General features: G+C 39.1%; 3 protein-coding genes across 3 annotated transcripts; 1 reads left to right on the plus strand and 2 right to left on the minus strand.

Annotated features, from left to right (window-relative positions):
- Nucleotides 1–283: 283 nt before the first annotated feature.
- Nucleotides 284–3,339, plus strand: eif3i (eukaryotic translation initiation factor 3, subunit I). The gene is made up of 11 exons (XM_008421403.2): nt 284–397; nt 680–772; nt 858–945; nt 1,049–1,114; nt 1,285–1,434; nt 2,029–2,156; nt 2,364–2,474; nt 2,568–2,657; nt 2,733–2,806; nt 2,912–3,004; nt 3,088–3,339. Exons 1-11 carry the CDS (start codon nt 395–397, stop codon nt 3,167–3,169), a joined length of 978 nt encoding a protein of 325 aa, XP_008419625.1. The 5' UTR covers nt 284–394; the 3' UTR covers nt 3,170–3,339.
- A 646-nt stretch (nt 3,340–3,985) lies between these two features.
- hdac1 (histone deacetylase 1) lies at nt 3,986–12,362 on the minus strand. The gene is made up of 12 exons (XM_008421404.2): nt 12,256–12,362; nt 10,370–10,482; nt 9,234–9,351; nt 9,075–9,149; nt 8,798–8,936; nt 7,448–7,589; nt 7,278–7,370; nt 7,090–7,198; nt 6,631–7,011; nt 6,405–6,560; nt 5,673–5,718; nt 3,986–4,785 (listed from the first exon to the last, which is right to left on the minus strand). The coding sequence occupies exons 1-12, from the start codon at nt 12,302–12,304 to the stop codon at nt 4,758–4,760; spliced, it is 1,449 nt and encodes a 482-aa protein (XP_008419626.1). The 5' UTR covers nt 12,305–12,362; the 3' UTR covers nt 3,986–4,757.
- Nucleotides 12,363–18,317: 5,955 nt separating this feature from the next.
- Nucleotides 18,318–21,139, minus strand: marcksl1b (MARCKS-like 1b). The gene is made up of 2 exons (XM_008421405.1): nt 20,829–21,139; nt 18,318–19,828 (listed from the first exon to the last, which is right to left on the minus strand). Exons 1-2 carry the CDS (start codon nt 20,904–20,906, stop codon nt 19,262–19,264), a joined length of 645 nt encoding a protein of 214 aa, XP_008419627.1. The 5' UTR covers nt 20,907–21,139; the 3' UTR covers nt 18,318–19,261.
- Between the last annotated feature and the right edge of the window lie 2,979 nt (nt 21,140–24,118).

A 24,118-nucleotide genomic window follows, 5' to 3' on the forward strand; every position in this document is an offset into this window, starting at 1 on the left:
TATATGCCAGACATGGAAAACTGGGATGCACTCCATGGCATGATGTTCAGAATTTAGGCCTCATGGTATCTCAAGGTGTCAACATTAAAGCCAGTGGGCTGAAGGAAATACATTTTTATTTTGTAGCAATTCAAGAGATACCCATATATATATATATATATATATATATGGTCATAGTATAGTCATAGTACCCCTGGACCCTCCTGGTGCCCCGGGTTGCGCTACCACCTATTAACGGTAGGGGGCGCACCATGTTGCTTTTTGACGTAAGAATGACGTCTAATTCCTTTTCCGCTGCGGCTCCGGCGCCTCACACACGAGTGTTAATTTTTTCTCTGTTGACGGGACGCGTAGTGAATAAACCGAGCAGACTGACGGCGCTTAGCCAGCAAAAATGGTGAGTATATTTACCAGGAAATATATTCCCACACGTGGGTGTCTTATTTATTTTTTCATTCTGTATCTGCCAGCGTTAGTTCGGCTAGCGTTAGCTTAGCTTTAACGCTAGCTGCGAAGGAGACTAGCTGCTAGTAGGAGTATTTATAGTTGGGCAATGGGAGATGTTGTCGCGCTGTAGCTTAGCGGTTTAGTTGAGCTAAATTAACCTTATCTAGCCTAAATACACACCCTGTGGTAAAAGACTAGGTCTTATGCTAAACCCGGAGTTCTGTGTTCCCAGAAACCCATTCTACTGCAGGGCCATGAAAGGTCCATCACTCAGATAAAGTACAACAGAGAAGGAGACCTGCTGTTTTCCGTAGCCAAAGACACGGTGAGTCCAGACCTGTGTTGCGTTCGTGTAACCTCCGTAACTTTTGGGATACAGCTGTTTTATCTCACGTGATGTTCCACTCCAGGTAACCAACGTTTGGTACTCTGTCAACGGAGAAAGGCTCGGCACCTATAATGGACACACTGGAGCGGTGTGGTGTGTTGACTGCGACTGTATCCTTCCATCACGAGGACCTGCTTCTACGCCTCTCTGGGCTCTGATGGAAAATGTTATGGCTAAATGTATGAAAGTGTTGCTTTCTTAACTTCTCATCAGGGGACACCAAGAATGTGTTGACGGGATCAGCAGACAACAGCTGTCGCCTGTGGGATTGTGAGACCGGTAAGCTAGCAAGGCTAGGTTTCCTCCTGGATGCTAAAAGCTAACATAAGGAAACCCTAGAGGAATGTGACGACTTCTCTGGTTATTTCCCTCCCCCTCCCCCAAAGATGAGAGAAAAGTAAAGGTATGGTTACTTCTCCTTTTGTGACACCCTGCCTGTTTCTCCGCAGGTAAACAGTTGGCTCTCCTCAACACCAACTCTGCCGTCAGGACGTGTGGCTTCGACTTCAGCGGCAACATCATCATGTTCTCCACAGACAAGCAGATGGGCTACCAGTGCTTCCTGAACTTCTTTGACCTGAGAGATCCACAGCAGATGGGTACAGATACATACACACACACACACACGGTTATGTTTTCCAACTGGACTTCACCAAAACAGCATTTAAACTTGATCCTCAAGGAGAATGTAATATACGTAGGTCAAAGCTAAGGATATTTCTACATTCTAAAGTCAGAGTAATTATCCAAGCAGGAGGCTATTTAATTGATCCATGCTCTCAGGCAGTTCGTAATATTGGTTTGTTTATTTAAATGCTACCCGAGTTTGACTTTGAGTGTTTCTTATTTTCCTGACATTATTCAATACAGTGTTGTGAGATTTATTTGACTGTGTGTGTGATTTCATCTTGCTGTTTACAATTTGTTAAATATTGTAACCGATAGGTTTTTCAGTCCTCTTGCTGCATTGTGCTTGCCTGTTTTTCCATTTAGTACCATAAATGCTACTAATATCCAATCCATGTGATCGTTATCAGCAAAAAAAAACAAAAAAAAAAACCTTTATACCAAGCTCCCAGACTGATGTTGCTTAAAATAAAAAAGGTTTTTGACCCATATTTACTGTTGGGAAAGAATTCAGATTTTTATTAAATAATTTACTATTTCTACCATTCCTACTTGTGTGTCTGCAGAGGACAACAACCCGTACCTGTCCGTCCCCTGCAGTGAGTGCAAGATAACCAGCGCGGTGTGGGGGGCTCTGGGGGAGTTCGTCATCGCAGGCCATGAGAACGGAGAGATCAACCAGTTCAGTGCTAAGGTTCGACGCCAACACAACTACATCAGGCTCTGCCCACCTCTGTAGATACGCCATAAAAGTCATATGATAGCTACTGTGATGTGTGGCAATAACTACGTATATCACAGTATGTTTTTGGTATAAAACTTACAATACAGAGAAAAAAGAAGGGAACAAAGGACTAGTGTAGACGTGGTTTTGTCCTAACTGGGCTGTGATCTTTTCCAGTCTGGTGAAATTCTGAAGAAGGCGAAGGAGCACACCAGGCAGATCAATGACATCCAGACATCCGTCGATCTCACCATGGTGATCACTGCTTCCAAAGACAACACCTCTAAAGTGAGACTCGCATTAATACGTTTAAACACATTAATAAGTTTAAACACATTAATAAGTGTACATTTAAACACTAACTCTATGTTGTCCTCTTAGCTCTTTGACTCCAATTCTCTGGATCACATCAAGACATTCAGGACAGACAGGCCTGTAAACTCTGCTGCCATTTCTCCTATAATGGACCATGTAAGACATGACTCTTATGGAGTACGGTCAATCTCTTTGTTGTCATGGCAATGTCTGACTAAGCATTTGGTTAAGGTGGTGATGGGAGGAGGGCAGGAAGCCATGGACGTCACCACAACCTCCACCAGGATCGGCAAGTTTGAGGCGAGGTGAGAGAGAATCTGAAGTTATGTTCATGTTTAAAGTTGATAGAAGGAAGAAAAATATGTTTTTTGAACGAGTTATTACTTAGATGTGTAATTTTCTGCACTTAGGTTTTTCCATGCTGCATACGAGGAGGAGTTTGGGAGGGTCAAAGGTCATTTTGGCCCCATCAACTGTGTGGCGTTCCATCCCGACGGCAAGAGGTACTGCCTGACTAATTCTTCCACTTTTTCTAAAAATACAGAACAACCCCGTAACAAACTGCTTGATGTTCCTGTTGTTACAGTTACAGCAGTGGAGGAGAAGACGGATACGTACGAATTCATTACTTTGACCCACACTACTTTGACTTTGAGCTGGAGGCGTAACCAAGCAACCCTTTCAGCTAACATCACTCAATCCAGTCAAAGGAAAACATCACTCGCCTCCAGTGCTTTGTACTGAACTATAATTATAAACTTTTTAACATTTGCCAGCAGTAATCACATTTAATTTGTAAACTCCAAATCTTATCAATAAAATAAGGTCAAGGAAAGGATGGTTTGTTTTTGTTGTAACGTATAAACATCCATTTTGGTTTTATAACTGAATATTAAATTAGAAAGTAAATTGGTTTCTTGGCGATGAAAAGTAGTAATCCAGTTTTTTCCCAGTCCTGTGATACATAGATCATTTAGCTACTAGCTGGACTAGGAGCCACATTTATGTCACACAGTGAGCAACATTAGGTTGTGGCAGCATCAAAAAGTTAACTTATGTAACAACCAGGAGTTAGAGAAGCATGGCAGGAAAACAGTAAATGTGAAAAAGATTTTATCTTGACTGTAATTGAAGCACAAACTCTTAAATTTGTCACCATTTTGGCTCCGAGTGAAAAACACTTGCAAAACAGGAAATTGGCATTATGGTGACCAATATAACAATCACAGTACACTACCAATATAGCAAATGAAAATTGTAAGTGTTTTAAGGTCTGGAGAGAGAAATGTTTAAATTTGTGACAAAATATATACAGAATAAATTATTTTGTAGCATAAATTAAATATTTGATCCCATTCCATGACTTTTAGGTGTAGTTACTCCTAAAAATTCTGCCTTTCCTGACACCACATGGTTGGTCTTTACATTCTTAAGCAACTATTATATTACTATATTTGTAATTGTGAGCATATACACAAAAGACCACAATTGGATCGTTTTCTTTATTTTTTTATGACAAAGATATGATAATGCACATTTCACAAGGATACAACTCCAACCAGCCACACTTTGAAAGCCCCTCACTGGCTTTCTCTACTTTTCTGTAAAATGATACAAAATCTCTAAATAAGTCATTTGCTCAGCAACATCAGCCTCTGGAGAGGGTCCCACTCACTCGCAAACATAAAAACAGCACAGGAAGGAAACGGGTTCACAGAGCAGATATTCCTGGGAGGATGAGCCGACCGGATTCATGATTTAAAATAACTTAATGAGCAGAGAGTCAGGACTGGTGGAGGGCAGAGACTAAGAAATATGTACATGCTGAAGGTGAGATGATGATTCTAAGCATGCATTCACTGATGAGTATACGGTAAGGTGGAACTGCTTGCCTAGGGCGGGCTTTTGATGCTTCATAAATACTTACAAATAAAAAAACCAAACAGGAAGGCCCCACAGACAGGCTTTAATCAGAAATTCCAGCATGGAAACAGTTTTCTTATCACAGCAAACCTGATGTCCACAAAGAGCTCAAAGGGGTTGGAGGGAATTTTACATCTCATACAGTGGGTGGCAGGTGGGTGGGGTTGACCTCCATCCCATCCACCTGCTGCTCAACTCGTGTAAACAATGGAAAGCAGGTTTGTCTGTAGGAACAAAGGAAAACAGGAATACAAAAAGATCCTCTGGTTGCAGGAGGAAAACAGGAATCTGGGCTCAGGACAACAGGACGGACACTTCTCCCTCAGGATCACTTCAAGTTGTCTTTATCTCCTCTTTTGGTCTGAAACACAAACATTGATCAGACATCACATATTGGAATATAGTTCATTTGGTTCAGTTTCAAGACTGGCTTACAGCTAGTTCAAAACAAAATCAGAAAGTCAAAAGAGCAATAAAAAGTGATTCTTAGTGCAGAAATGTGACCTATTGAAAAATACATCCATGTCACCACATGATCAGGTCTTCACTTTTTGAAGTAAATATGTTAAATAAAACATTTCAATGACAGCAATAAGTTACAGCTAAGCCTGTCATAATATTTTAAATATGTAAAATGAAACTACCGTATTTTCCGCACTATAAGGCACACCTTCAATGAATGGCCTATTTTAAAACTATTTTCATATATAAGGCGCATAGAATAGACGCTACAGTTTGGGTTGCCGTACTCTATTATTACACTTTTGTAAAGAAGTGGTCCTGAGTACTTTATATAGTAGTTGCCCCAGTCATTGTTTCACTCACGGTGTTACGATATTGTGCCCAACTGCTTTCTGGGTAACAGACCAATCAACATGCTGCCGCAACTCTTCCCCCGCAACCCCCCCTGGCTTTAAATGTATTATCAAACTTTATTAACAAACCAGCGTTCTGACAACTATCCCAGCATGCACAGCGCACTTCTTCTATGGGCGAAAATGAAGTTGGCGGCTGCTTACCGTAGTTGCTAGACCTGTTGTGGCTCAATATTGGTCCATATAAAAGGTGCACCGGATTATAAGGCGCACTGTCGGCTTTTGAGGAAATTGAAGGTTTTTAGGTGCGCCTTATAGTGCGGAAAATACGGTACCCAAAATTATAAAGAAAGAAACAAATGATTTTGGTTGTGTGTGCTTTAATTTCTCGATATGGACAGTTAAATATGGAGAAGCTTTAACTGGTTCTTACCCAGATGTGTCCATCTTCTCCTCCTCTTTCTCTTCCTCTTTGACTTCTAGGAAACAAACAGAATGTTATCAACTCAGAAGACAAACCAAAACCACTGTGAGAGTTTCTGCAGGTTTCACTAACTCAAATTTAAGACCTTTTAAACACTATTGCTAATGGAGTTTAACATCTGTATCATGACAGAAATGTACTAAAGACAATGGCAAATAAATGAATCATATAGATTGGTAACAGAAATGAAATGAGCAAATGTACAGACAGAACATTGTCCAGTCAATATATTGATATATATTCATCACTGCAATAAGTCGCCTGTATACTAGCTTGTTTTTATCCAAACGTTCATCGCTGTTCTTTAAAGCACATCAGTCTGACTCTCTTTGTTCTTCTTTTCACTCGTTTTGTGCCAACAACTTTGTTGCTGTGACCATGGTAACGCTCCATTAGAGGCTTTTAGGTCAAAATAGGTCATGTGATTAATCTGCATTATGTGATATTAACACGTCAAGCTTTATAGATCAATCAGGTGTTAACGCTGACAGTGGTAGTTTAAACCTGAAGCCATGTTGCTTCTCTCTTGCTCAGCTTTAACTCCACATGGTTACATCATCATCAGGCGTTGCTGCTGTTAGCCACTAAACTACAGGTTTTAATCTCAGGCCAAATTTATATTTTTTTCTACTGTTTATATCATGCATTACTAAAGAGATAACAGGACTGCTCTAGTCTTACCTTTCTTTTCCTCTCCTTCCTTCTCTTCCTCCTTCTTCACTCTCTTTGCCTTTTTGTGATTGGCTGCGTTCCTGCGGCCGCCACCTTGCCCCTCGGCCTCGTCCTCAGAGTCTGAGAACTCTTCCTCACAGGCTATCCTCTTGTCGTGGGCCCGGACTGCAACAGACAATCATCAGCGCCCCCTAACGAACTAATCCAACGCCTGTGTGTGTGTTAAATCTCTTACTGGAGACGCGTTTGTCGGGGTCCTCCTCGTCCTCGTCTCCGCTGTCGGCGTGCGGGGCGTCCTCGGGGATGGCCTGCATCTGGACTCCGGGGGCGTGAGGCAGCATGCGCAGGTTCTCGAAGAGCCGCTGCTTGATCTTCTCCAGATACTCGTTGGTGTTCTGGTTGGTCATGTTGGACGGGCTGATGTGCAGCTTGAAGTCGGGCCCGAAGTATTCAAAGTAATCGTTGTAGGGCAACTCGTTGGGGATGGACGAGTCCAGGGCCACGGCTGTCTCGAAGGTCCAGCAGCGGGCGACGTTGCGGATGGTGTAGCCGCCTCCGCCCAGCATCAGCAGAGGTAGGTTGAAGCTTTTGATGTACTCCACGCACTTGGCATGGCCTTTAAGAGGAGATGCACACATAGTTGAATTTGTAACGTGTTAAAGGAAGTTAGCGTCACTCTGAGACGTTGTCTCACCTTTGATGGTGAGGTTGAAGCAGCCCAGTCGGTCTCCAGAAAGAGAATCTGCTCCACACTGCAGAACCACAGCACTGGGCTGGTACATCTCCATGACTTTAGCCATAATCTAACACAAAAACAACGTTTAATCAAACGAGCAAACTTCATTTGAGGAATTAGAGGTATTGAAACGCAAAACAACTCACAGGTTTGAAGATGGCTTCATAAGACTCATCGTCGATGCCGTCTCTTAGAGGGTAGTTTACAGCGTAGTACTTGCCTTTTCCTGCTCCGATGTCCTGCACACATTGAAATGGTTGGATTAACGTTTTTAACGTGTTGAAATGTTTTCCAGGAGAAACGCTCTGAGACTCACCCTCAGATCTCCAGTGCCAGGGAAGTATTCCCCATATTTGTGGAAGGAAACGGTCATGACCCTGTCTGTGGTGTAGAAGGCCTCCTCCACACCGTCGCCATGGTGGATGTCGATGTCTATGTAGAGCACCCTCTGGTGGTATCTGGAGGGAGTACAGGGTTCAGGTCAATGCTGCTCCAACTTCACACAAAGGAGGGACAAATCTGGAGCATTGAGCCATTATGAATACTATTCAATAAATGTAAATAATCCAAAGAAATCTTTTTAGGTACATTATCTTTATACTCAAATTAAACACAATATAGAAAGAAAGTGGCATTTAGTGGGGTAAGAAATAATTTTGGTGATTCTAACTGACTAGTTAGACTGTACTGTTGGAATCTAGATTCTAACAAGTTTAGCCTGATTTAACTTCAGATAGTGAGAATTTTTTTTGTCTTTTTATTAGTTTCAACTGCAAATAACATTTTCCAAATTTCTCCTTTTAATTGATTGCACTTTATTACAAAACTGTGCAGTTTGGATATCAATCACTTTCTCTGACTTTATACAGAAATCAATGACTTTCCAAACCTTGAAAACACCTCAATTAAAGTCAAGAAATTTCAAGCACCAGGTAAAATTGTCCTTGCAGGCCTCCATCTCTCACCAAAACAAGTAACCTAAAGTTTCACATTGTCAGATTACAACACCAATCTGACTGAAACTCTAATAACTTTTGGGATTCGATGCGTTCGACAAACAAGTAGTGCCACAAAACTCAATTTTGGTTGCAAAGCAGCTCAAGATCAACTTTTAACCTCAGTTTTCAACTCTTGTCAAAGAGTCTCAGTTGGATTTATGTCTGGACTTTGACTGGGCCATTAACACATGAACATGCTTTGACCCAAACCATTATAGTCTCAATTCTTTTTTGCAGCAACTAGCAGTTTTTCTTTTCAGGATTGCTGTGTTTTTAGCTCCATGCTTCTTCCTGTTAAACCTGACTGCTTTCCATCATGATGGACATGACGCTGCATGATGCTGCCACCACCATGATGTGTTTAAATGTTCAAGTTTCAACCACTAATAGAAACCTGAACACTTGTTTACACTGGCTGTTCTACTCCTAATTGAACTGACTGAACAATTAAAGTTGTTTTTACATGTTTGACCAAAGTTGTGAAGCTAGTGATGTATTTCAGTGTGCTGTACTTGTGTAATCAAATCAAGTTGTAATTCAGTACATTTACTTAAAAAACAAATGTAAGTCAATTCAGCTGTGTCTCTGGATCGGTATCCTACTTGACATGATATGACAAACAGAAGCAGCCAGAAGCAAAAGAAGCAGCGGAGCGGTGTTGGACTCACTTCAGCAGCTCCAGGATGGCGAGGACGATGTCGTTGACGTAGCAGAAGCCGGATGCCTCAGACTTCTTGGCGTGGTGGAGTCCTCCAGCCCAGTTAATGGCAATGTCCGTCTGCTGCTTGTTCAGCTTCACTGCTCCAGCTGAAACAAAAACAGAGTTGGACCCAAATGTAAGGAAAAAACCTCCCTCCGCTCAGCTTAACGATCTGCAAATCAAGCTAGAAATGATACTTAAGACTATTAGAGAAGAAGACGGATCATCTACGATAGATAACTCACCGACTGATCCACCAGTCGAGAGCTGGCAAAACTCAAATAGACCGTCAAAAACTGGACAGTCCTCTCCGACATTAACTGTAAGAAGAAGAAAGCAGAGAATCTGACTGAGTGAATGTGAGGCGAGCAGCAGGAGACGGTGGAGAAGAAAACCGGACGCACATCTCTGCATTTGTTTGCTGTACTCAGACATGTTGTCTGGACGGATGGACCTCAGAAACTTGATGTAGTCGTCACTGTGGTACTTGGTCATCTCTTCAGCGCTGGCTTTGTGTGGCCTCTGAAAGATGAAAACAAATTTAATTAGGACTGACGTAAAGATTCATAGTCCTGAAAATGTATGGAAAGTAGCTGTTAAAGAAAAAACTATCGTGACGGATAGAAACCACAGAACCTTTTGGTTTGTGACTCAAGTCAGTATCAGAAAATGTTTGAGCTGTCTGAAGCAGTGCCTTAGTTTTATATCTATAAGTTAGCACAGCTTTATTTTAACTTTTATCGATGGACAAGTGCAATATAAGTGATTATTTTAGTCTTAAGTATCTAAAGAATTGCACCCAAATATCATTGTTACGACAACAAATATTGTTTTCTGTTCTTTGTTAATCCAATCCTGTTTTTCTTCACCAGCAGTTAAAAACTGAACCATTTGTAGTTTTTATTTAACATTACACTGATGTTGCTGAATGCAATGAACTTCAATTTTCATCACTTTTCCATCAAATCAAAGACCTCAACTACCTCCTTTAGCTTTAGCATCCCTACAGCTTAAGTCTGTATCAGAAGAGGGCACAAAAGAAATTAAAAATCAACAGAAAAGTCAAATAAATTATTGATGGCAGTGTTTAATCATAATATGGGGAACATAGACACAGACTCTATTGTCTTTCAACCACACATACTGAGCAAAATGTTGTTGCAAGACTTCAAAATAAACAAAAAAGAAAAAAAGAAAACTAGTTAAAAATAATGTAAATATATATATACAATAAAAAAAAGATTGTTTTATTTAACCAAATATTCCATTCAAGCATTCCTTTGCTCTCGTTTTATTAGACACTGACAGCTGATTAAGTGTAAAAACAAATTTAAAAAAATTAGTAAAAGATTTTGTATTAAAAGACAAAAAAATAAAATGGGATGATGCAAGCAGCCGTTTCTCTTTGTAAAAAGCTTTAAGAAACCAAATTAATTGCATAAGTTAATTATGTTAAATGTCTAGATGGCAGGAAAAATAAGTATGCCCAATTGGAGCGTTACATTTGTACTCTAAAATTAAAAATTTCTGTTTGACTCACATAAATCTCCATTTTCCTGTAGAGTCCGTAGTTGAGGAGGAGGTTGTGTGTCATGCGGATCCTGTGGGGCTTCATGGGATGGCCTTGGCCGTAGTAATAGTTCCCCACGTCACCTGCAGGAGATAAACAGGGTAGGTTGGTCAGCATCCAATGTTCTGAAGCTAAAAGAGAAGCTTTTTTTTTGGGCAACTACGCCTGTCGCAGTAAAACTAATAATGATTGATTAAAATGAGCTATCATTTTTTTCTCCTTTCCCTCTGTTTCTACTAAAAACTGGATGACAAAGTCTTCAGTCTGTTTTTTTGTTCCCAACTAGATCCATTTTTAAGGACAATGTTGTTTAGAGACTTCATTGGTCATTTTATTTGTTGTTTCTGACGTTCTGTTTATTTATTTTGGATATATTAAATGTCGTCCAGTTCCTGTGTTAAATGTTCATTAGAATTTAAAGTTTATTGATCCTTGAATTATTATGGTATTACCATTACTTAAGAATGGTCTCAAAAACAATATTATCGTTTATCACAATGATTTCTGGGACAATTTATCACCTAGCAAAATTTGTTAAGAGACAAATCCATCAATCCATTCATACATGAGTTGGTGTTTTATTTTATATTCTACTCACTGTACTGAAAAAAAACAATTAACTTTTTTAGATACTGAACTTCATGAAGTATCCAAATCAACTTATATGAAGTGTTGCAAAATTTGGGTTTTATACAGCTAAAGATTTTACATACTTTTGGTTATGACTACATGCCAAAAAATACAAAAGAACAGTTTGTTTTTTTGCGTTTTGAGGCTGTGCATAATATTAATCCAACACTTCCCCTTCCTATCTTTGGTCAGCTGGCTGAAAAAAAAAAAACAACCTCTTTGCAAGTATTTCCAACTACAAAAAAAACTAAACTAAATAAATGTATGAAAACCAAAGGCGCCTGCATTAGGAAAAATTATGCAATGTCCAAAATACTTTCCAGCTAAGCATAGTCAATGCATGCCGCCTCTAAAACAAATCCAAGCGGATTCTTGCTACTGTGATACTGCGCACACCGACATCGCAAATCTGATTCGATTTATCGTGCAGATCACAGGAAATGGGTATCGTACGTGCACAGGAGTATTAAAATGCGCATCCAAATGAGATCCATCTTCAATTATTCATGAGCATCCCGAATCATGCGTTCACACGACACAATGGGAATACGGAAGTAACATCAGACGTTTCTGTACAAACAGGACTTTTCAGCTTATTTAAAAAAAAAACTGGCTTGAAACGATCAATCATAAACAGGACAAAAATGCAGTCGTCAGCGCAAATGTAACGCTGGCGGGGTTCATTCAGTTTAAAACAGTGAATACGCAACAGTACAATGACAGGCAGTATTTAAACGATACTTATTCCCAGTACAAGTATATAATATATGGTTTAATCCTCCCCCAAATCCTTTCGGAAGATGAAGCGAATTAAAGCAGCAGAGCGCATCCTTCCTCACTTCTCGGAAGTTGTTAGCGAGTTGGAGGAACACTGTGATTATCACCGCATAGCCTCATCTCCCCATTTATCATCATAGTTCTAATGCACAAATACACCCCCCATAGGAGGCTTTAATAATTTATGAAAAGTTGTTTTAATATTGAGTGACCAAAAATGAAGCCGAAGAGACAACAACGTACAGGGTCCGGAATTCGGGCTAATAGCTAGCACGGCTAAAACAAGCTAGTTAGCAAGCTAACGTTAGCTCCCCAACACCGGCTTCGGAGCTGGACCGCGCTGCAACACTTAAAACCCTGACATAGGAAAAATAAAACCCCGAAGTTTTACACGCCGTAAAGGACACTTGAATATGAGAGCGAGTAAAATGTCCAAATGAAGTATTTACCGTCATAATAATAGCAAACTTTTTTCTTTGTTCCTTGAGACAGCGCCATTTTACACCAGTTACCCCACTGGTTCGCCCGCTTGCCGGGTTCTCAGTTACACGGGGGAGGTCGCGCGGAGCTCCTCTCAGCCAATCACAGCAGCTTATCCGCCTCAGTGGGAGGAGCCGGAATACAAACCGAGGACCACCGAGGAATCAGCTCAACACTAAACAATGGGTCTCCACCGCTAATGATCTTGAATATTTCTGCAAAACTCCTTCAGCAAACCATCTTTTATTGATATAATTTTACAGTTTTCAGTGATTTTGAATAAGTTTTTATGCCTATTAAGCCTTTTCAAACTTTGATATAATTCATCAGGGTTTTATTCTACAGACCAACACAGAGCAATGCAATGATTTGCAAAAAAAAGAAGAAAAATCAGAAAACTTCAGAAGTAATCTATTGTTTTTTTAATCGATGGTATCCATCAAAGGCCATTCTTCCAGGACTGAAATTGTGCAAGGCCAAGACCAGAACCTCCAAGACAGAGGTCTAATGTTTAGAGTTTGACTAATATTTCTGAACATTGTTTGTTTGTTTGTTTTCGTATACCACAAATGCAAAATTAATGGAAAACTGCATCTAAGTTATTAAATGGAGCCACACATCGTTACATAGTCAGGATCCTGCAAACCTAGAAGGTTAGTCCAGCCCAGAAACAGTTACATCTTCTCACAATAGTGAAATAATTATTTTTTGTGTCATTTTTAACCTTTCAACACACAAGTAAAAAAGAAAGAGAGAAAAAAAAACACAATCAAAAATCAAATTAAACAAAACAAAAAGAAAAAGAAAAAGAAAACAACTAAACTAATACAGTAATTTCATATTCAAATGGGGTGGAATATAAAAGTATGACACACTTTTCAGATTTTGTTTTTTATTTTAATCCTTCATTTTCCACTTTACATCTGTCAGAAGGATAAGACAAACTGTGAAAATATTTAAGAGGAATGAATCCATTTATAAGGTATTATAAAACCAAAATTATTAGTAGGAGAAAACAAATGTTTGGCCTTAAAATTAAATAAAAACTGACAAACCTATTCAAGCACATTGTGGGAGAAAAGAACATTCACTTCAATTTAAGAATTGCAGGGAAGACCGAAACAGGAGACTCCACCTCTACCCATCAAATTCCCATCCAGTTGAGTTGACTTAATAATATTTCTGTATATTCCTTAAAAGAAAATGTCAACCCATCCAACTAGTGTTACAGAACCTGGTACAGATACATATTCCAGACGATAGGTGGCAGTACAGGCCCATGCGTGTACGACCCAACTTCCAAACGTGTGCAGACACCGTCCCTGCTGTATGAGAGATAAAAGCATGGACAAAGTGACGGCCTCACACAGATCACACTCTGCAAATCAAACAGTTATGCATAGAAGAGACAAAGCACAGTAAACGGGCTCAGATTGGAGCAGCTATGAATTATTTACAGCACACTGCCTCCCAGAGAGAGAGATGGATGGATGGATGGTTAAGTCAGCCGGTTATTTGTCTGAAGATTTTACTAAAAAATAAAAAAGACTTCCTTTTATCTGAGTGTGAGAAACAGAGCAGTCAAGAGGGAGCTCCAGCTTCCAAAATTCCTCCTTTCATTCATTATGGAGGCTGAATTTGAATGCAGCTGCGATCTCAGCACATCATATCACATGAAATAGGTCAGTTGAGTCGGAGCGCCGTGCTCAGCTATCCGTTTTCAGGAGGCTGCTGGCCGAAAACCATCAATGTGACGAAGGGGGGTTGGGGTGGGAGGAGGCGATGCTGAACGCAGAGCAGGGGAGAGACAAACACAGGGGGTCAAGAGGTCAGTGGAGCTAACAGCATCAGTGGTGAAGCCTTCACTATTCACTGCAAGCAAATAAATGCAATTTGAACAAAGATAAATGCAAGTTAAATGAAACCAAATACGCAAAAGCAACACAAAATTCACATCTGTTTAGTCTGTGTGACATCACAACATGTGACATGCGAGACCAGCAGAGCTCATCAAAAATTGGAGGGATGAGTTTACCTCAACATGTTTTTACTCAAGTAAAAGTAATAAGTAGCCATGAAGAGAACAAAACCAAACAGTATTTCCTAAAAAGGCTACCTAAGTAATAAGTACTTGTTGAATAACAGAATCAGACAAACATTTCACATTTTTTTAACTTTATTTCAAATCATAAAAGAAAAAAAAAAAGCATATTATGCCCTTTAGTAGGTAAAAAGGAAAAAAAAGCATATGCACAAATATACACAGCAACAGTATACATATAGTAAGACCAAGACATTGTCTGAGTTAACAAATTCATAATTTATATAATAATAATACTGTATTTAGACATAAACAAGAATGCATATGTCTCAAAAAGGAGTGGGAAGAAGAAAGGCTTATATTCTTCCACATAAAATAACATATAACTAAACCATGACAAAGTAACAGAACATATACAGTGATGTGCATGTGTGTATCTGGAATTGTCAAGACTACAGTAATAAAAAAAAGATTTAAAAGAATTGCACTAACGGACACATTTTCAAAAATAAATTCAGGCAGAAAAAACACTTTTCAAATCAAATGTTTTCAGCATGAAACATATGAAACCAACACTTACAGTAGGCAGAGTAAATATAAACATATGTGAGAATAGGGTAAAGTACACTAGTGACTATAAATGGTGTATGTCGTGCTAATGGCACAGAAGGTTCAGCAGACTAACAAACTAACATTAGAACTATGAAGGTTGAGCACCAACAGGAAGTTTCACTTCAACATCAGCTGCATATGAAACTGATGCATTTCTGGGTAACACATGTTTGTTCTTCATTTAGAGAAATTACTCACAGTTTGTAGAGACTTTAGAAATTTTACTGGAGACTCTGGTGATATTTTATGATAATGTTACTTAAGTAAAGCCAAAAAGTATGATATGATATGAGAAACGACTCCTAAAAGTCTTTGTGTTTCAAAATGTTTTGCAGGTAAAGGTTACTAACTTTTTTTTTTTTTTTTGCTTTAGGTTAACTTGAAATAATAACCAATATGTTAATATCTGAAATGTAAACCCTTCAACTGGCTTCAGTGGCAGATAGTTTTACCTAAATGGAGAGGTTGGTTACTTTCCATTCTTCCTTTTTTTCAGTTTAGGTGTGTAACATGGCATAGCCGCACATTTAGAAAATTCCATTTCTGATTGGCTGATTAGCCTTGGTGATGTCTCCACTCCCTGAATCCTTGTGTTCTTCAAACACAAGAAGAAGCAGAACCACAAGAAGTCTCATCCAGGTGCACCTGCATAAAACCAGGAGGGACCACCTTGTCAAGATTTGGTTGCGAAAAATATTTTAAGCTACATTGTGCTACGTTCGCCTAACTTTGTAAAAATTTCTGCGTAATTGGTTGTTATCCCCTGATTCAAATTCTCAAAGAAGCTTCTGGTTCAATCGGTTTTCTTTTTAAACGATTCTCTTCCGAATCCAAAGTAAAAAAAAATCATCAAGGCATCCAAAAGACAGAAGCTGCATTTACACTGCAAATGTGAGCAAAACTTTGTCGATATTCCGCTAATGTTGGAAAAACGTAATTTTTGCAATTGCTGTGTTTCCATTAAATAAGAAACGCAACTAAGATCACACAGTCATGATCCTCCAGCTACTTCCTGTCATCATCTTCTTCCTGGTTTGTGCCAGTGGCAACATATAGTGGTTGATCACGTGATTCGTGTGACGGGAAAAAAGTGTTTCCATTGCAGTTTTGCGGAATAAGCTAGTTATGCTACAGCCAAGAAACCAACCTCATCTCAGCGCCGAAACTTATTGAAATACAAGTTTGTTTGAAATTGACGTGTTTCCATTAAGTGAATTCATTTTCAAAATGTCAAATTGTGCAATTCAATTCAAGATAGCTAAACAATTATCCATCCAGCCAAGAGAGAGGAGGATTGAAAATACAGACCCAAAGTAAGGCATCTCTTGTCAGATGCCTTACTTTGCCTTACTTTGTTACCTTACTTTGGCATCTGACAAAGGAAGGCATCCCCTAACCCATTTCTACATTCTCCGTCAAACATTTTTCACACCATAGAAATCACACAGATGTAAACCAGTCTGTGCTTCAGATGTGGGACAGAGGACGGTTCACCTCTACCTCGGATTTGGTAATCCGAGGTAGAGATTTGGACGAACCAAATCCGACGAAAAACACATTCTGGAATCATGTACCCAACATTATGTCAGGACTTTTAAAATGATCTTCTTCAATTGATCCTGAAATGTATTTATTTGGAGATTTTACACACATTAGGAGACAATTCAGACAAAACGAACAGAACTTTCTGTTTTGTGCATTTCCAGAAAGAGCATAGTCATTACATGGAGGTGCTGCTCCGTTGTTCATGTTTCCAGATGTATCTGGAAGATGAATAGTTGTGTTCCATTGGAAAAAGATTGCACTACAGTAGTTAGAAAACACTTTATCACATTATCCAAGATTTTGTATCATTAGCTAACCGAGTTGTTCTTGGATGCCAGTGGAAAGGATACAATGCCAGGAATACTTATGATGGGAGAAATTAATGTGCGCAGGAATACTTTTCAGTTTCTTGGGATGAGTTGCAGAACTTTTGCTCTTAGAACGCTATTGTTATCCATAGTCACCACAGGCAAGCAGATTTAGATCTGCACGGTTTTGTTGTTAGCATTAATAACACACAATTACATGAAAACACATGATTTTAAGTGTGTTTGGAGATATGTTGTGTTCATGCGTTACTCGCTTAAAAGCTCAAAATGACCTACTGCCAACAAAACCAAAGGGGACAAATCAGATATTGCTCTGATTGTTGAAAGTTCATATTAGCTGCAAGAACAAAACCAAAAACTGTACTGAAAATGTCCAAAATCTCTAACCTTTATTTGGGGGTCAAGAATAGTATTTATTGGTAAAAAATGTTAAGAATCATATGTTAAAATCACTGGTGACCAATCTGTTGGCAGCCCTTTTTAGAGAATGGCATGTTGGGGTCACCAACCCTCCATGTCAATGATAGGATGTGATACCAGCAAAAAAGTATCCTACTATTACAAAATAAAATATTGAGGTTCTTGGCAACAAACACAAAAGATCAGCTCAGTATAAAACGAAGAATAAATCTGTGAAACAGAAAAACATCCACAGTGGAGGATGTGTGGTGATGTGGGCTTGTTTCTCTTCTGAATTTTTGTTGAAATTTCAAAACATTTTAAATGAAAATCTGGTCTACTGAGCCAGAAAACTCAAATATATGTTATTTGATCTTTCAGCAAGATTAAAGTAATAAAAAAAAAAAATGGCAACAAAAAGTTCAGCCAACAGGAGATAAACCTTGGCACTGGTGTTTTTGTGATAATTATTTCTAAAAGTGAGATCTTTCTTCCAACACTGAGTAAATGTCACCAAAACGAACATTGATTTTTTTTTAGATATCAGTGTGAGATTATGCTCAAGGTATATTTATTTTAAGATTTTTTTTTTTTTACACGTCTTTTCCAGTGGTTCCGATAAATGTAGCCTGTATATTAAATGTTAAATTTTGGTCAAAGCATGCAACCGAGGTCAAATTTAGTCAAGTTGTGGTCACGTTTTTAGACAGAAGCGTCAAGACAATTAGGGCTGCAATTAACAATTATTTTAGTAATTGATTTTTTTTTTACAATTGGATAAAAAATGTCCAATTCTGCAGGCTTTAATAATACCCATTTATCCAATTAACAGTAGGATTGATTAATAGGAGTTTTCGATAATCTATGAATCACGATGAATCTGATTAATCATACTTAATCAGATTCATCATTTCAGTCCAAAATATGATTATATACTACTTCTTCCAAGCAAATTGGTCTCAACTCAACTTCATGGTAGAAAAGGATCTTGGTAAAGACTAGGTGGAAAATTAGAACATTATACATCGACAGAAACCGAATCCTGTCTGATCGTGGGAACTATATGAACCGTAGTGCAAGGTGAAAATAACTGTACAGACACGTGAACAGGCAGGTACCCAACATTTATTTACCATTATCAACTTTACAATAAAACCAGTAACATCTGTCAACATTAGCAAAATAAAGAACAGAAATCAATCCAACGTATTTACAGAGACAAAGCAGATTCAGGCTCACACACGACAGATAAACAACTCTGCATCATATCAAACCGCAACAGTGAACATAGCAAGCTTAAGTGTTCTTTTTTTTTTTTCTTCTTCTTCTTTCATAGTACGGTAAAAATCAAAACTGTCTATTTTCTTTTCTTTTTAACAAACGAGACATAGCTTCTCTGAAACTTTAAGATGGTTCTCTATAATACACCACAAAATACTTCAAATTTGGGTTAAAATATAGGAATGTAAAAAGTTGACGAGTCTCTTTAATTTTCTGATTTCACATTTTTTTGTTGTTTTTTTTTTTTTCCTTTTTGTTTTTTTTTTCTTCTATTTAACAGTCATTTCAAGTGGTGGTGGTGTCCTAGTATCGTTTTTAGCTTCATTCCTTCAGCTTAGGAGGCATCTTCAGCTGTGGTTGTTTTGAGGAAAAGACGCCTCGGCTCCATCTTTCTCCGTCCGTCCATCTTTCATTCACCCCAATCGCGGCTCCACTTCGCGTTCCGGCCCGGTTAAATCCAGTTCTCCGCACGGCGACCGACCCGCTTCCTAAAAAAACAGAAACAACCCAGTCCAACGTCCAGATGTCGAGCTGTAACCAGGGAGGTGATCTAGTGAATCTAGTCTGTCGTCTTGTTATCATGACGAAAAGTGGCACGTCGAAGGAGTCTTTCACATACATGTGTATATATTTACATATACATATATCCATATACATATGTGTACATATACACATATATATAAATATATATATATATATACTCTTAAATTTTTCTTTCTCTCTCTTGGAAAAACAGTTCACCCAGTTCATCGTGAGCTCAACGTACAATCACTCTTTCTTTTCAGAGGGGGCGGGGGTCGAGTTGCTCTCCTCTGTGGGTTTGGCGGCCTCGGGGGCCGGAGCGGCTGCCTCCTTGGCCTCCTCCTTGGGTGCCTCCTCCTTGGCCGCCCCCTCCTCCGCCTTCGGAGCCTCGGCCGCGGCGGGAGCCTCCTCCTTCGCCTCCTCCTTCTTCTCCTCTGTGGGAGCAGTGGTGGTGGCGGCAGCGGCTCCGTTTTCAGCCGGCTTCTCCTCAGAGGCGGCGGCCGGAGCAGCGGCGTCGGTGGCGGCGGCCTCCTCCTTCACAGCCTCGCTCTTCTTGCTCTTCTTCAGGTTCAGCTTAATGTTGAAGGACTTCTTCAGGGAGAACTTCTTCTTCTTCTTCTTGGGGGTCTCCTTGGCAGCGGCCTCGCCTTGAGGCTTGGCGGCCTCCCCATCTGCGGCGGGCGCCGGTTCGATGGCGTCGCCTCCTGCCCCGGCTTCGGGCTCCTTGGCTGCCTCGGCCGAACCATTGGTGGCGGCGGCGTCCCCGTCAGGCTTAGTGGAGACATCACCGTTGGTTTTCACGTGTCCGTTCTCCTAACGATGACAAGATGATAAAGGGGGAATCAGAATTATTATTATTTTTTCCACAAGTGATATCTCTTCAATTTGAAAGAAAACAAATAATAAAAAATAGCTCTTTGTCATATTTTTTACTCTCATTGATAAACCACCATGCCTGGCTGCGAGGCGACGCCTTGCAGTACTCTATTCTGACGATAGGCGGCGGCAGCGCATCACAAACCAGACAGTCGACTGTACCAGACAGACAGACAGTGGCTCAACAAAGACAAGGCTGCGTCTCCTCAGAGAAAATATGAAAACACATGTACTGCTTTTATGCTCATTTTTATCCAGAATTTTTAAAAAAATCATATATAAAAGAAAATGAATAATTAAAAAAAATACAAGAACCAACCAAACGTCGGCAGAACCGTTGGTGGTGTCAATTTTTTTTTTCTCTTAATTTATTTAAGCAGGTGAACCTGTATAATTAACATTCATAGTAAAGTCATAACTATAGTAAAGTGCTAAAGGGTACACCGAATGTGACTCATAGGTTGAATATATCAAGGAAAGTCCCATTCAAATAAATAGTCGGCTCGGTTTTACCAGGGAGGAGTAGTAGACTGTCTACGTGCATCCAGGCTCCCCCACCCCCTCCCCTTTAAGCCTGACTGACTGTATCCAACACGTTAATGGAGATAGGGGGGGGGGGGGTCGCATTTGTCTTCATTTACAAATAAACACAGACTAACCTCAAAACCCGAACAGTCAAATCTACGCTATTGCAAGCATAAAAGCAAACATTTTACGATAATTTGGTAGTTTTTGGGGTGAAGATGCCAGACAGCAAAAAGCTCCCCGCCCCCAACCTGTCCTGCCCAAAACGACAGAACTTCGACCAAAAAAAAAGAAAAGAAGAACAAACAGGTGATTTTATGAGAGAAATTCAACTTCTATCCACGCGCACAGATGTTTCGTGGTGGGGAAAAAAGGCAAAAAAAGTGAATAGTAGTAAGCTGTGAGTGGCTACCTGTCCGTTGGTTTTGACAGCTGCAGCATCAGCGGCAGCAGCGTTCGCCTCCGCGGCAGTGGATGTCTGGGATCCCATTGTCTTCGATGAGTTCGGGTGTCTTCTAAAGCAAATTAAAAAGAAAAACTAAAAAAGTCGACTTAATATTAATCCAGTCCCAGGGCGAGTTATGTATCCAGCGGTTAGTTGACGAAAAGTGTTGTTTTGTTGTTGTTTTTTTCTCCTAATATCAGCGACGTCCCCTCCGTCGTTGAAGTGTGCTGTCTTATCACCCCGGTGGAGAGAGACCCTCTAAATTCACAGCTCGCCGAACGCATCGGTTCAACATACAACAGGCACGAGGCCCCGCCCATGGCGAGGCTTAACGCCAATCGAGCCAATCACTGTTCTAGTAAGGAGGGACGTCAAGAGAGCCTGACCAATCAGTTAAGACTACTTTTATTTCCCCCCACCCCGCTACAGGACCCCCAGCAATGAAATCAATTAGTGTTTTTTTATTATTACTATTACTCAAATAATAATAATAATAATAATAATAATAATAATAATAATAATAATAATAATAATAAATATAAGAAAAATAACATGCTAAAAAATGTATGACTGTCATAATTTTAGTTTCCTTACATTTTAGCAGCTGTTTGATTTTCTTACAGGAATCTGACTTGCTCCTGTATTTTAAATTTGTTGTTTCTTATGTCATTTTCTTCACCTTCCTTCAGCTATTGTTCAGCAAGACACTGAATAACCCTTTATGTGATTGGTGGTGCACAAATAAGTTACCCTTGCCTTGTTTGGCTTTCATGATTCACTTTCTTTTTCCTTGATCATCATTGTTGTTTATAATATGCTAATACATATATCAAAGCTTTCCACTCCAGCAGTATAATAAACACAGCATACATAAAAAGAATTGAAATCTAAAAATAAGCAATTTACTGTCAGCGGAGGCAAACTCAGCATTTTCATAGGAGAGTAGTCTAAACTTAAATTTTTGATTGAAGTTGTATTGCTGGTTAACTGAGGGAGCTTCTGCTCAAAGGTCATTAGCGGCGATAAGCTTATGCGCAATAAATAACTCTTTTTTGTCTTGATTTATATCCACTTCAGTTGGTTACGTGGGCTAAGGCTAACAGTTATTTCAAGAGGGACTAGCACTTCTTTAATTGTTAGGTTCTCCACTCTTAAAAGTGCTTTACAGTAGAAAATCATTTACAGTAGAAACAGAGGTTGGAGGTGTTGCGGCACCAATGATTGTCCTGTGTGAAACATGTACTTAAAAATGCAAATGATAAGTTTTTTTCAATCAAAACAATTGCCTAATTTTAAAGAAAGGAAAAGAGTAAAATTCAAAGGTAGCTTAGATCAACACTATTTCTCTGTTTTTCACACCATCTTATGTAGTTATTCTGACTGGAATCGTTTGACACATTCAGGGTTCCACACAGGAATATAATTAGTGGTGCACCACCTTCAAAACCTCCATTTCTCCTATAAACAATCTTCAGTGTTTGTGTAGTTAACTGCCCAATGCTAATTTAGAAATGACTTAAAGGCTCATAAAGTCACTTTGTAATGGAGTACTATAACATTTTTGAACATGGAGATATTTGAGAAGGAAACAGTAAACTTAGCAGCCATTAGCGTCAGCCTCCAGGACCAACACATCAAGCTTAGAAAATCTTGAGCTATTCCTTTAAAGACACATTTTCTCTTTCCCTGCACTGTGATACGTTTCTTTCTGTCTTTCTTTTTTAAAGGTGTTACATAACACACAGCACTTTAACTGTTTCACTTTTCATTAACCCATAAGCAAGAAAATGGTTTTGTCTCTTTTGGTTTTGGCATCACTGAACGTGCTCACATCTTTAATTTCAGTTTGACTCAGCAGATCGTGAGGATTCCAGTAAATTCTCTTATGACGCGTTTCTGGAAACGCTTGCAGTCAGAGTCAACGACGGCTCACAACGCGTCCGACACCGAGTCAGACTGACCATGAGCAAAGAGCGAGATCGCATGGCATGGAAATCATCGACTATAAGTGAACAAAATCCACCATGAGACCAGCGGACAAAAACATCTGACACAAGACATGGATTGTAATTGTGTGTTCAGGTGAAAAGTTCAACTGGAACAGAGGGATTTTCTCTCCAAACACAAGCTGAAGGCCACCAGAAGGACGAGATGAACCGCAAAACTGACCTCCGTTTGTCTAGCAGTACAGTGTATAGATTGTCCACTGTTGCTACATGCTACATTCAGGACATGCTACATGCTACAAGTCAATGAGTCAACGCAATCTGCTGGGTTGCCTTGGGCCAGCGGTGTCCACACGTTTTGCCATGAGGACCATAATAGTTAAGTTAGAAGCACATGGAGCCACAACAAAATTTGTTTTACATTTATAAAACAAACTTTTTGTACCCTTTTAAATTGTGTCTGTTCAATAATAAACTTAAATACATATAAATTTTTTTTAAATCAACAGAATAGTAGGATTTTTATATATATAAAAAGGGTAGTAAATTAATATTAGGGCTACGCTAAAAATAGTAAAAACATGAGAATAAAATCATAATATTACAAGAATAAAGTAGAAATAATACACAAAGGAAAGTCATATAATATCAGTATTCTTGTAATGTTACGAATTTATTCTCATATTAGGACTTTTTATATTGTTATTTTGACTTTATTATTGTAAGACTTTATTCTTTGAATTTTATGACCTTATTCTCATTATTACAATTTTATTCTTGTAACATTATGATTTAATTCTCATTACAATTTTGTATTGTTATTACAACAAATTCTCATATTATTAGGACTTTATCCTCTTAAAATTATTACTTTATTCTTGTAATTTTATTATGACACCAATACTCCACCGAGCCACAGTTTCAAATTTTTTTTGCAATTAACTATTTCCTTATTCAGATATCCTTATAAACAGAAATATATTTGTTATCTAAGATATTTATCTGTTTTAAAAAAAGAACATTTGCCCTAATAGATGGAAAAAGTGAACATCTCTGTCAACAAGGTGTGCTAGAACAAGAAATGAGGTCGAGGAGCCGCCCAAAATCCTGCAGAGGGCCCCAAAAGGCCCCCTGGCCGCACTTTGGACACCCCAGTCTTAGACAGAAAACTTTTCAACCTAATTTGAAAACTGAACTTAATGCAGTGTTCAAACAAATTTGAATGTACGTATGATTGGATTTAAATAGCTTTTCTTTCTTCTTTAGATCACCTGTTGTGAATTGAAATCCAAATAAATTGACCTGAACAGA

The sequence above is a fragment of the Poecilia reticulata genome, linkage group LG11, assembly GCF_000633615.1.
Source record: "Poecilia reticulata strain Guanapo linkage group LG11, Guppy_female_1.0+MT, whole genome shotgun sequence".
Lineage (NCBI taxonomy): Eukaryota > Metazoa > Chordata > Actinopteri > Cyprinodontiformes > Poeciliidae > Poecilia > Poecilia reticulata.

What these genes read in the sequence shown, in the direction of transcription:
- eif3i (XM_008421403.2), top strand. An exon ending in TTTCCGTAGCCAAAGACACG is followed by an intron (nt 773 to 857) that starts GTGAGTCCAGAC and finishes GTTCCACTCCAG; the next exon opens with GTAACCAACGTTTGGTACTC. An exon ending in TTTCTCCTATAATGGACCAT is followed by an intron (nt 2,658 to 2,732) that starts GTAAGACATGAC and finishes CATTTGGTTAAG; the next exon opens with GTGGTGATGGGAGGAGGGCA.
- hdac1 (XM_008421404.2), bottom strand. Translation starts at nt 12,304, where the DNA reads ATGGCGCTGTCTCAAGGAACAAAGAAAAAAGTTTGCTATTATTATGAC. An exon ending in GCCATCCTGGAGCTGCTGAA is followed by an intron (nt 7,590 to 8,797) that starts GTGAGTCCAACA and finishes TACTCCCTCCAG; the next exon opens with ATACCACCAGAGGGTGCTCT. An exon ending in CCCCGACAAACGCGTCTCCA is followed by an intron (nt 6,561 to 6,630) that starts GTAAGAGATTTA and finishes TGTCTGTTGCAG; the next exon opens with TCCGGGCCCACGACAAGAGG.
- marcksl1b (XM_008421405.1), bottom strand. Translation starts at nt 20,906, where the DNA reads ATGGGATCCCAGACATCCACTGCCGCGGAGGCGAACGCTGCTGCCGCT. An exon ending in CTGTCAAAACCAACGGACAG is followed by an intron (nt 19,829 to 20,828) that starts GTAGCCACTCAC and finishes TGTCATCGTTAG; the next exon opens with GAGAACGGACACGTGAAAAC.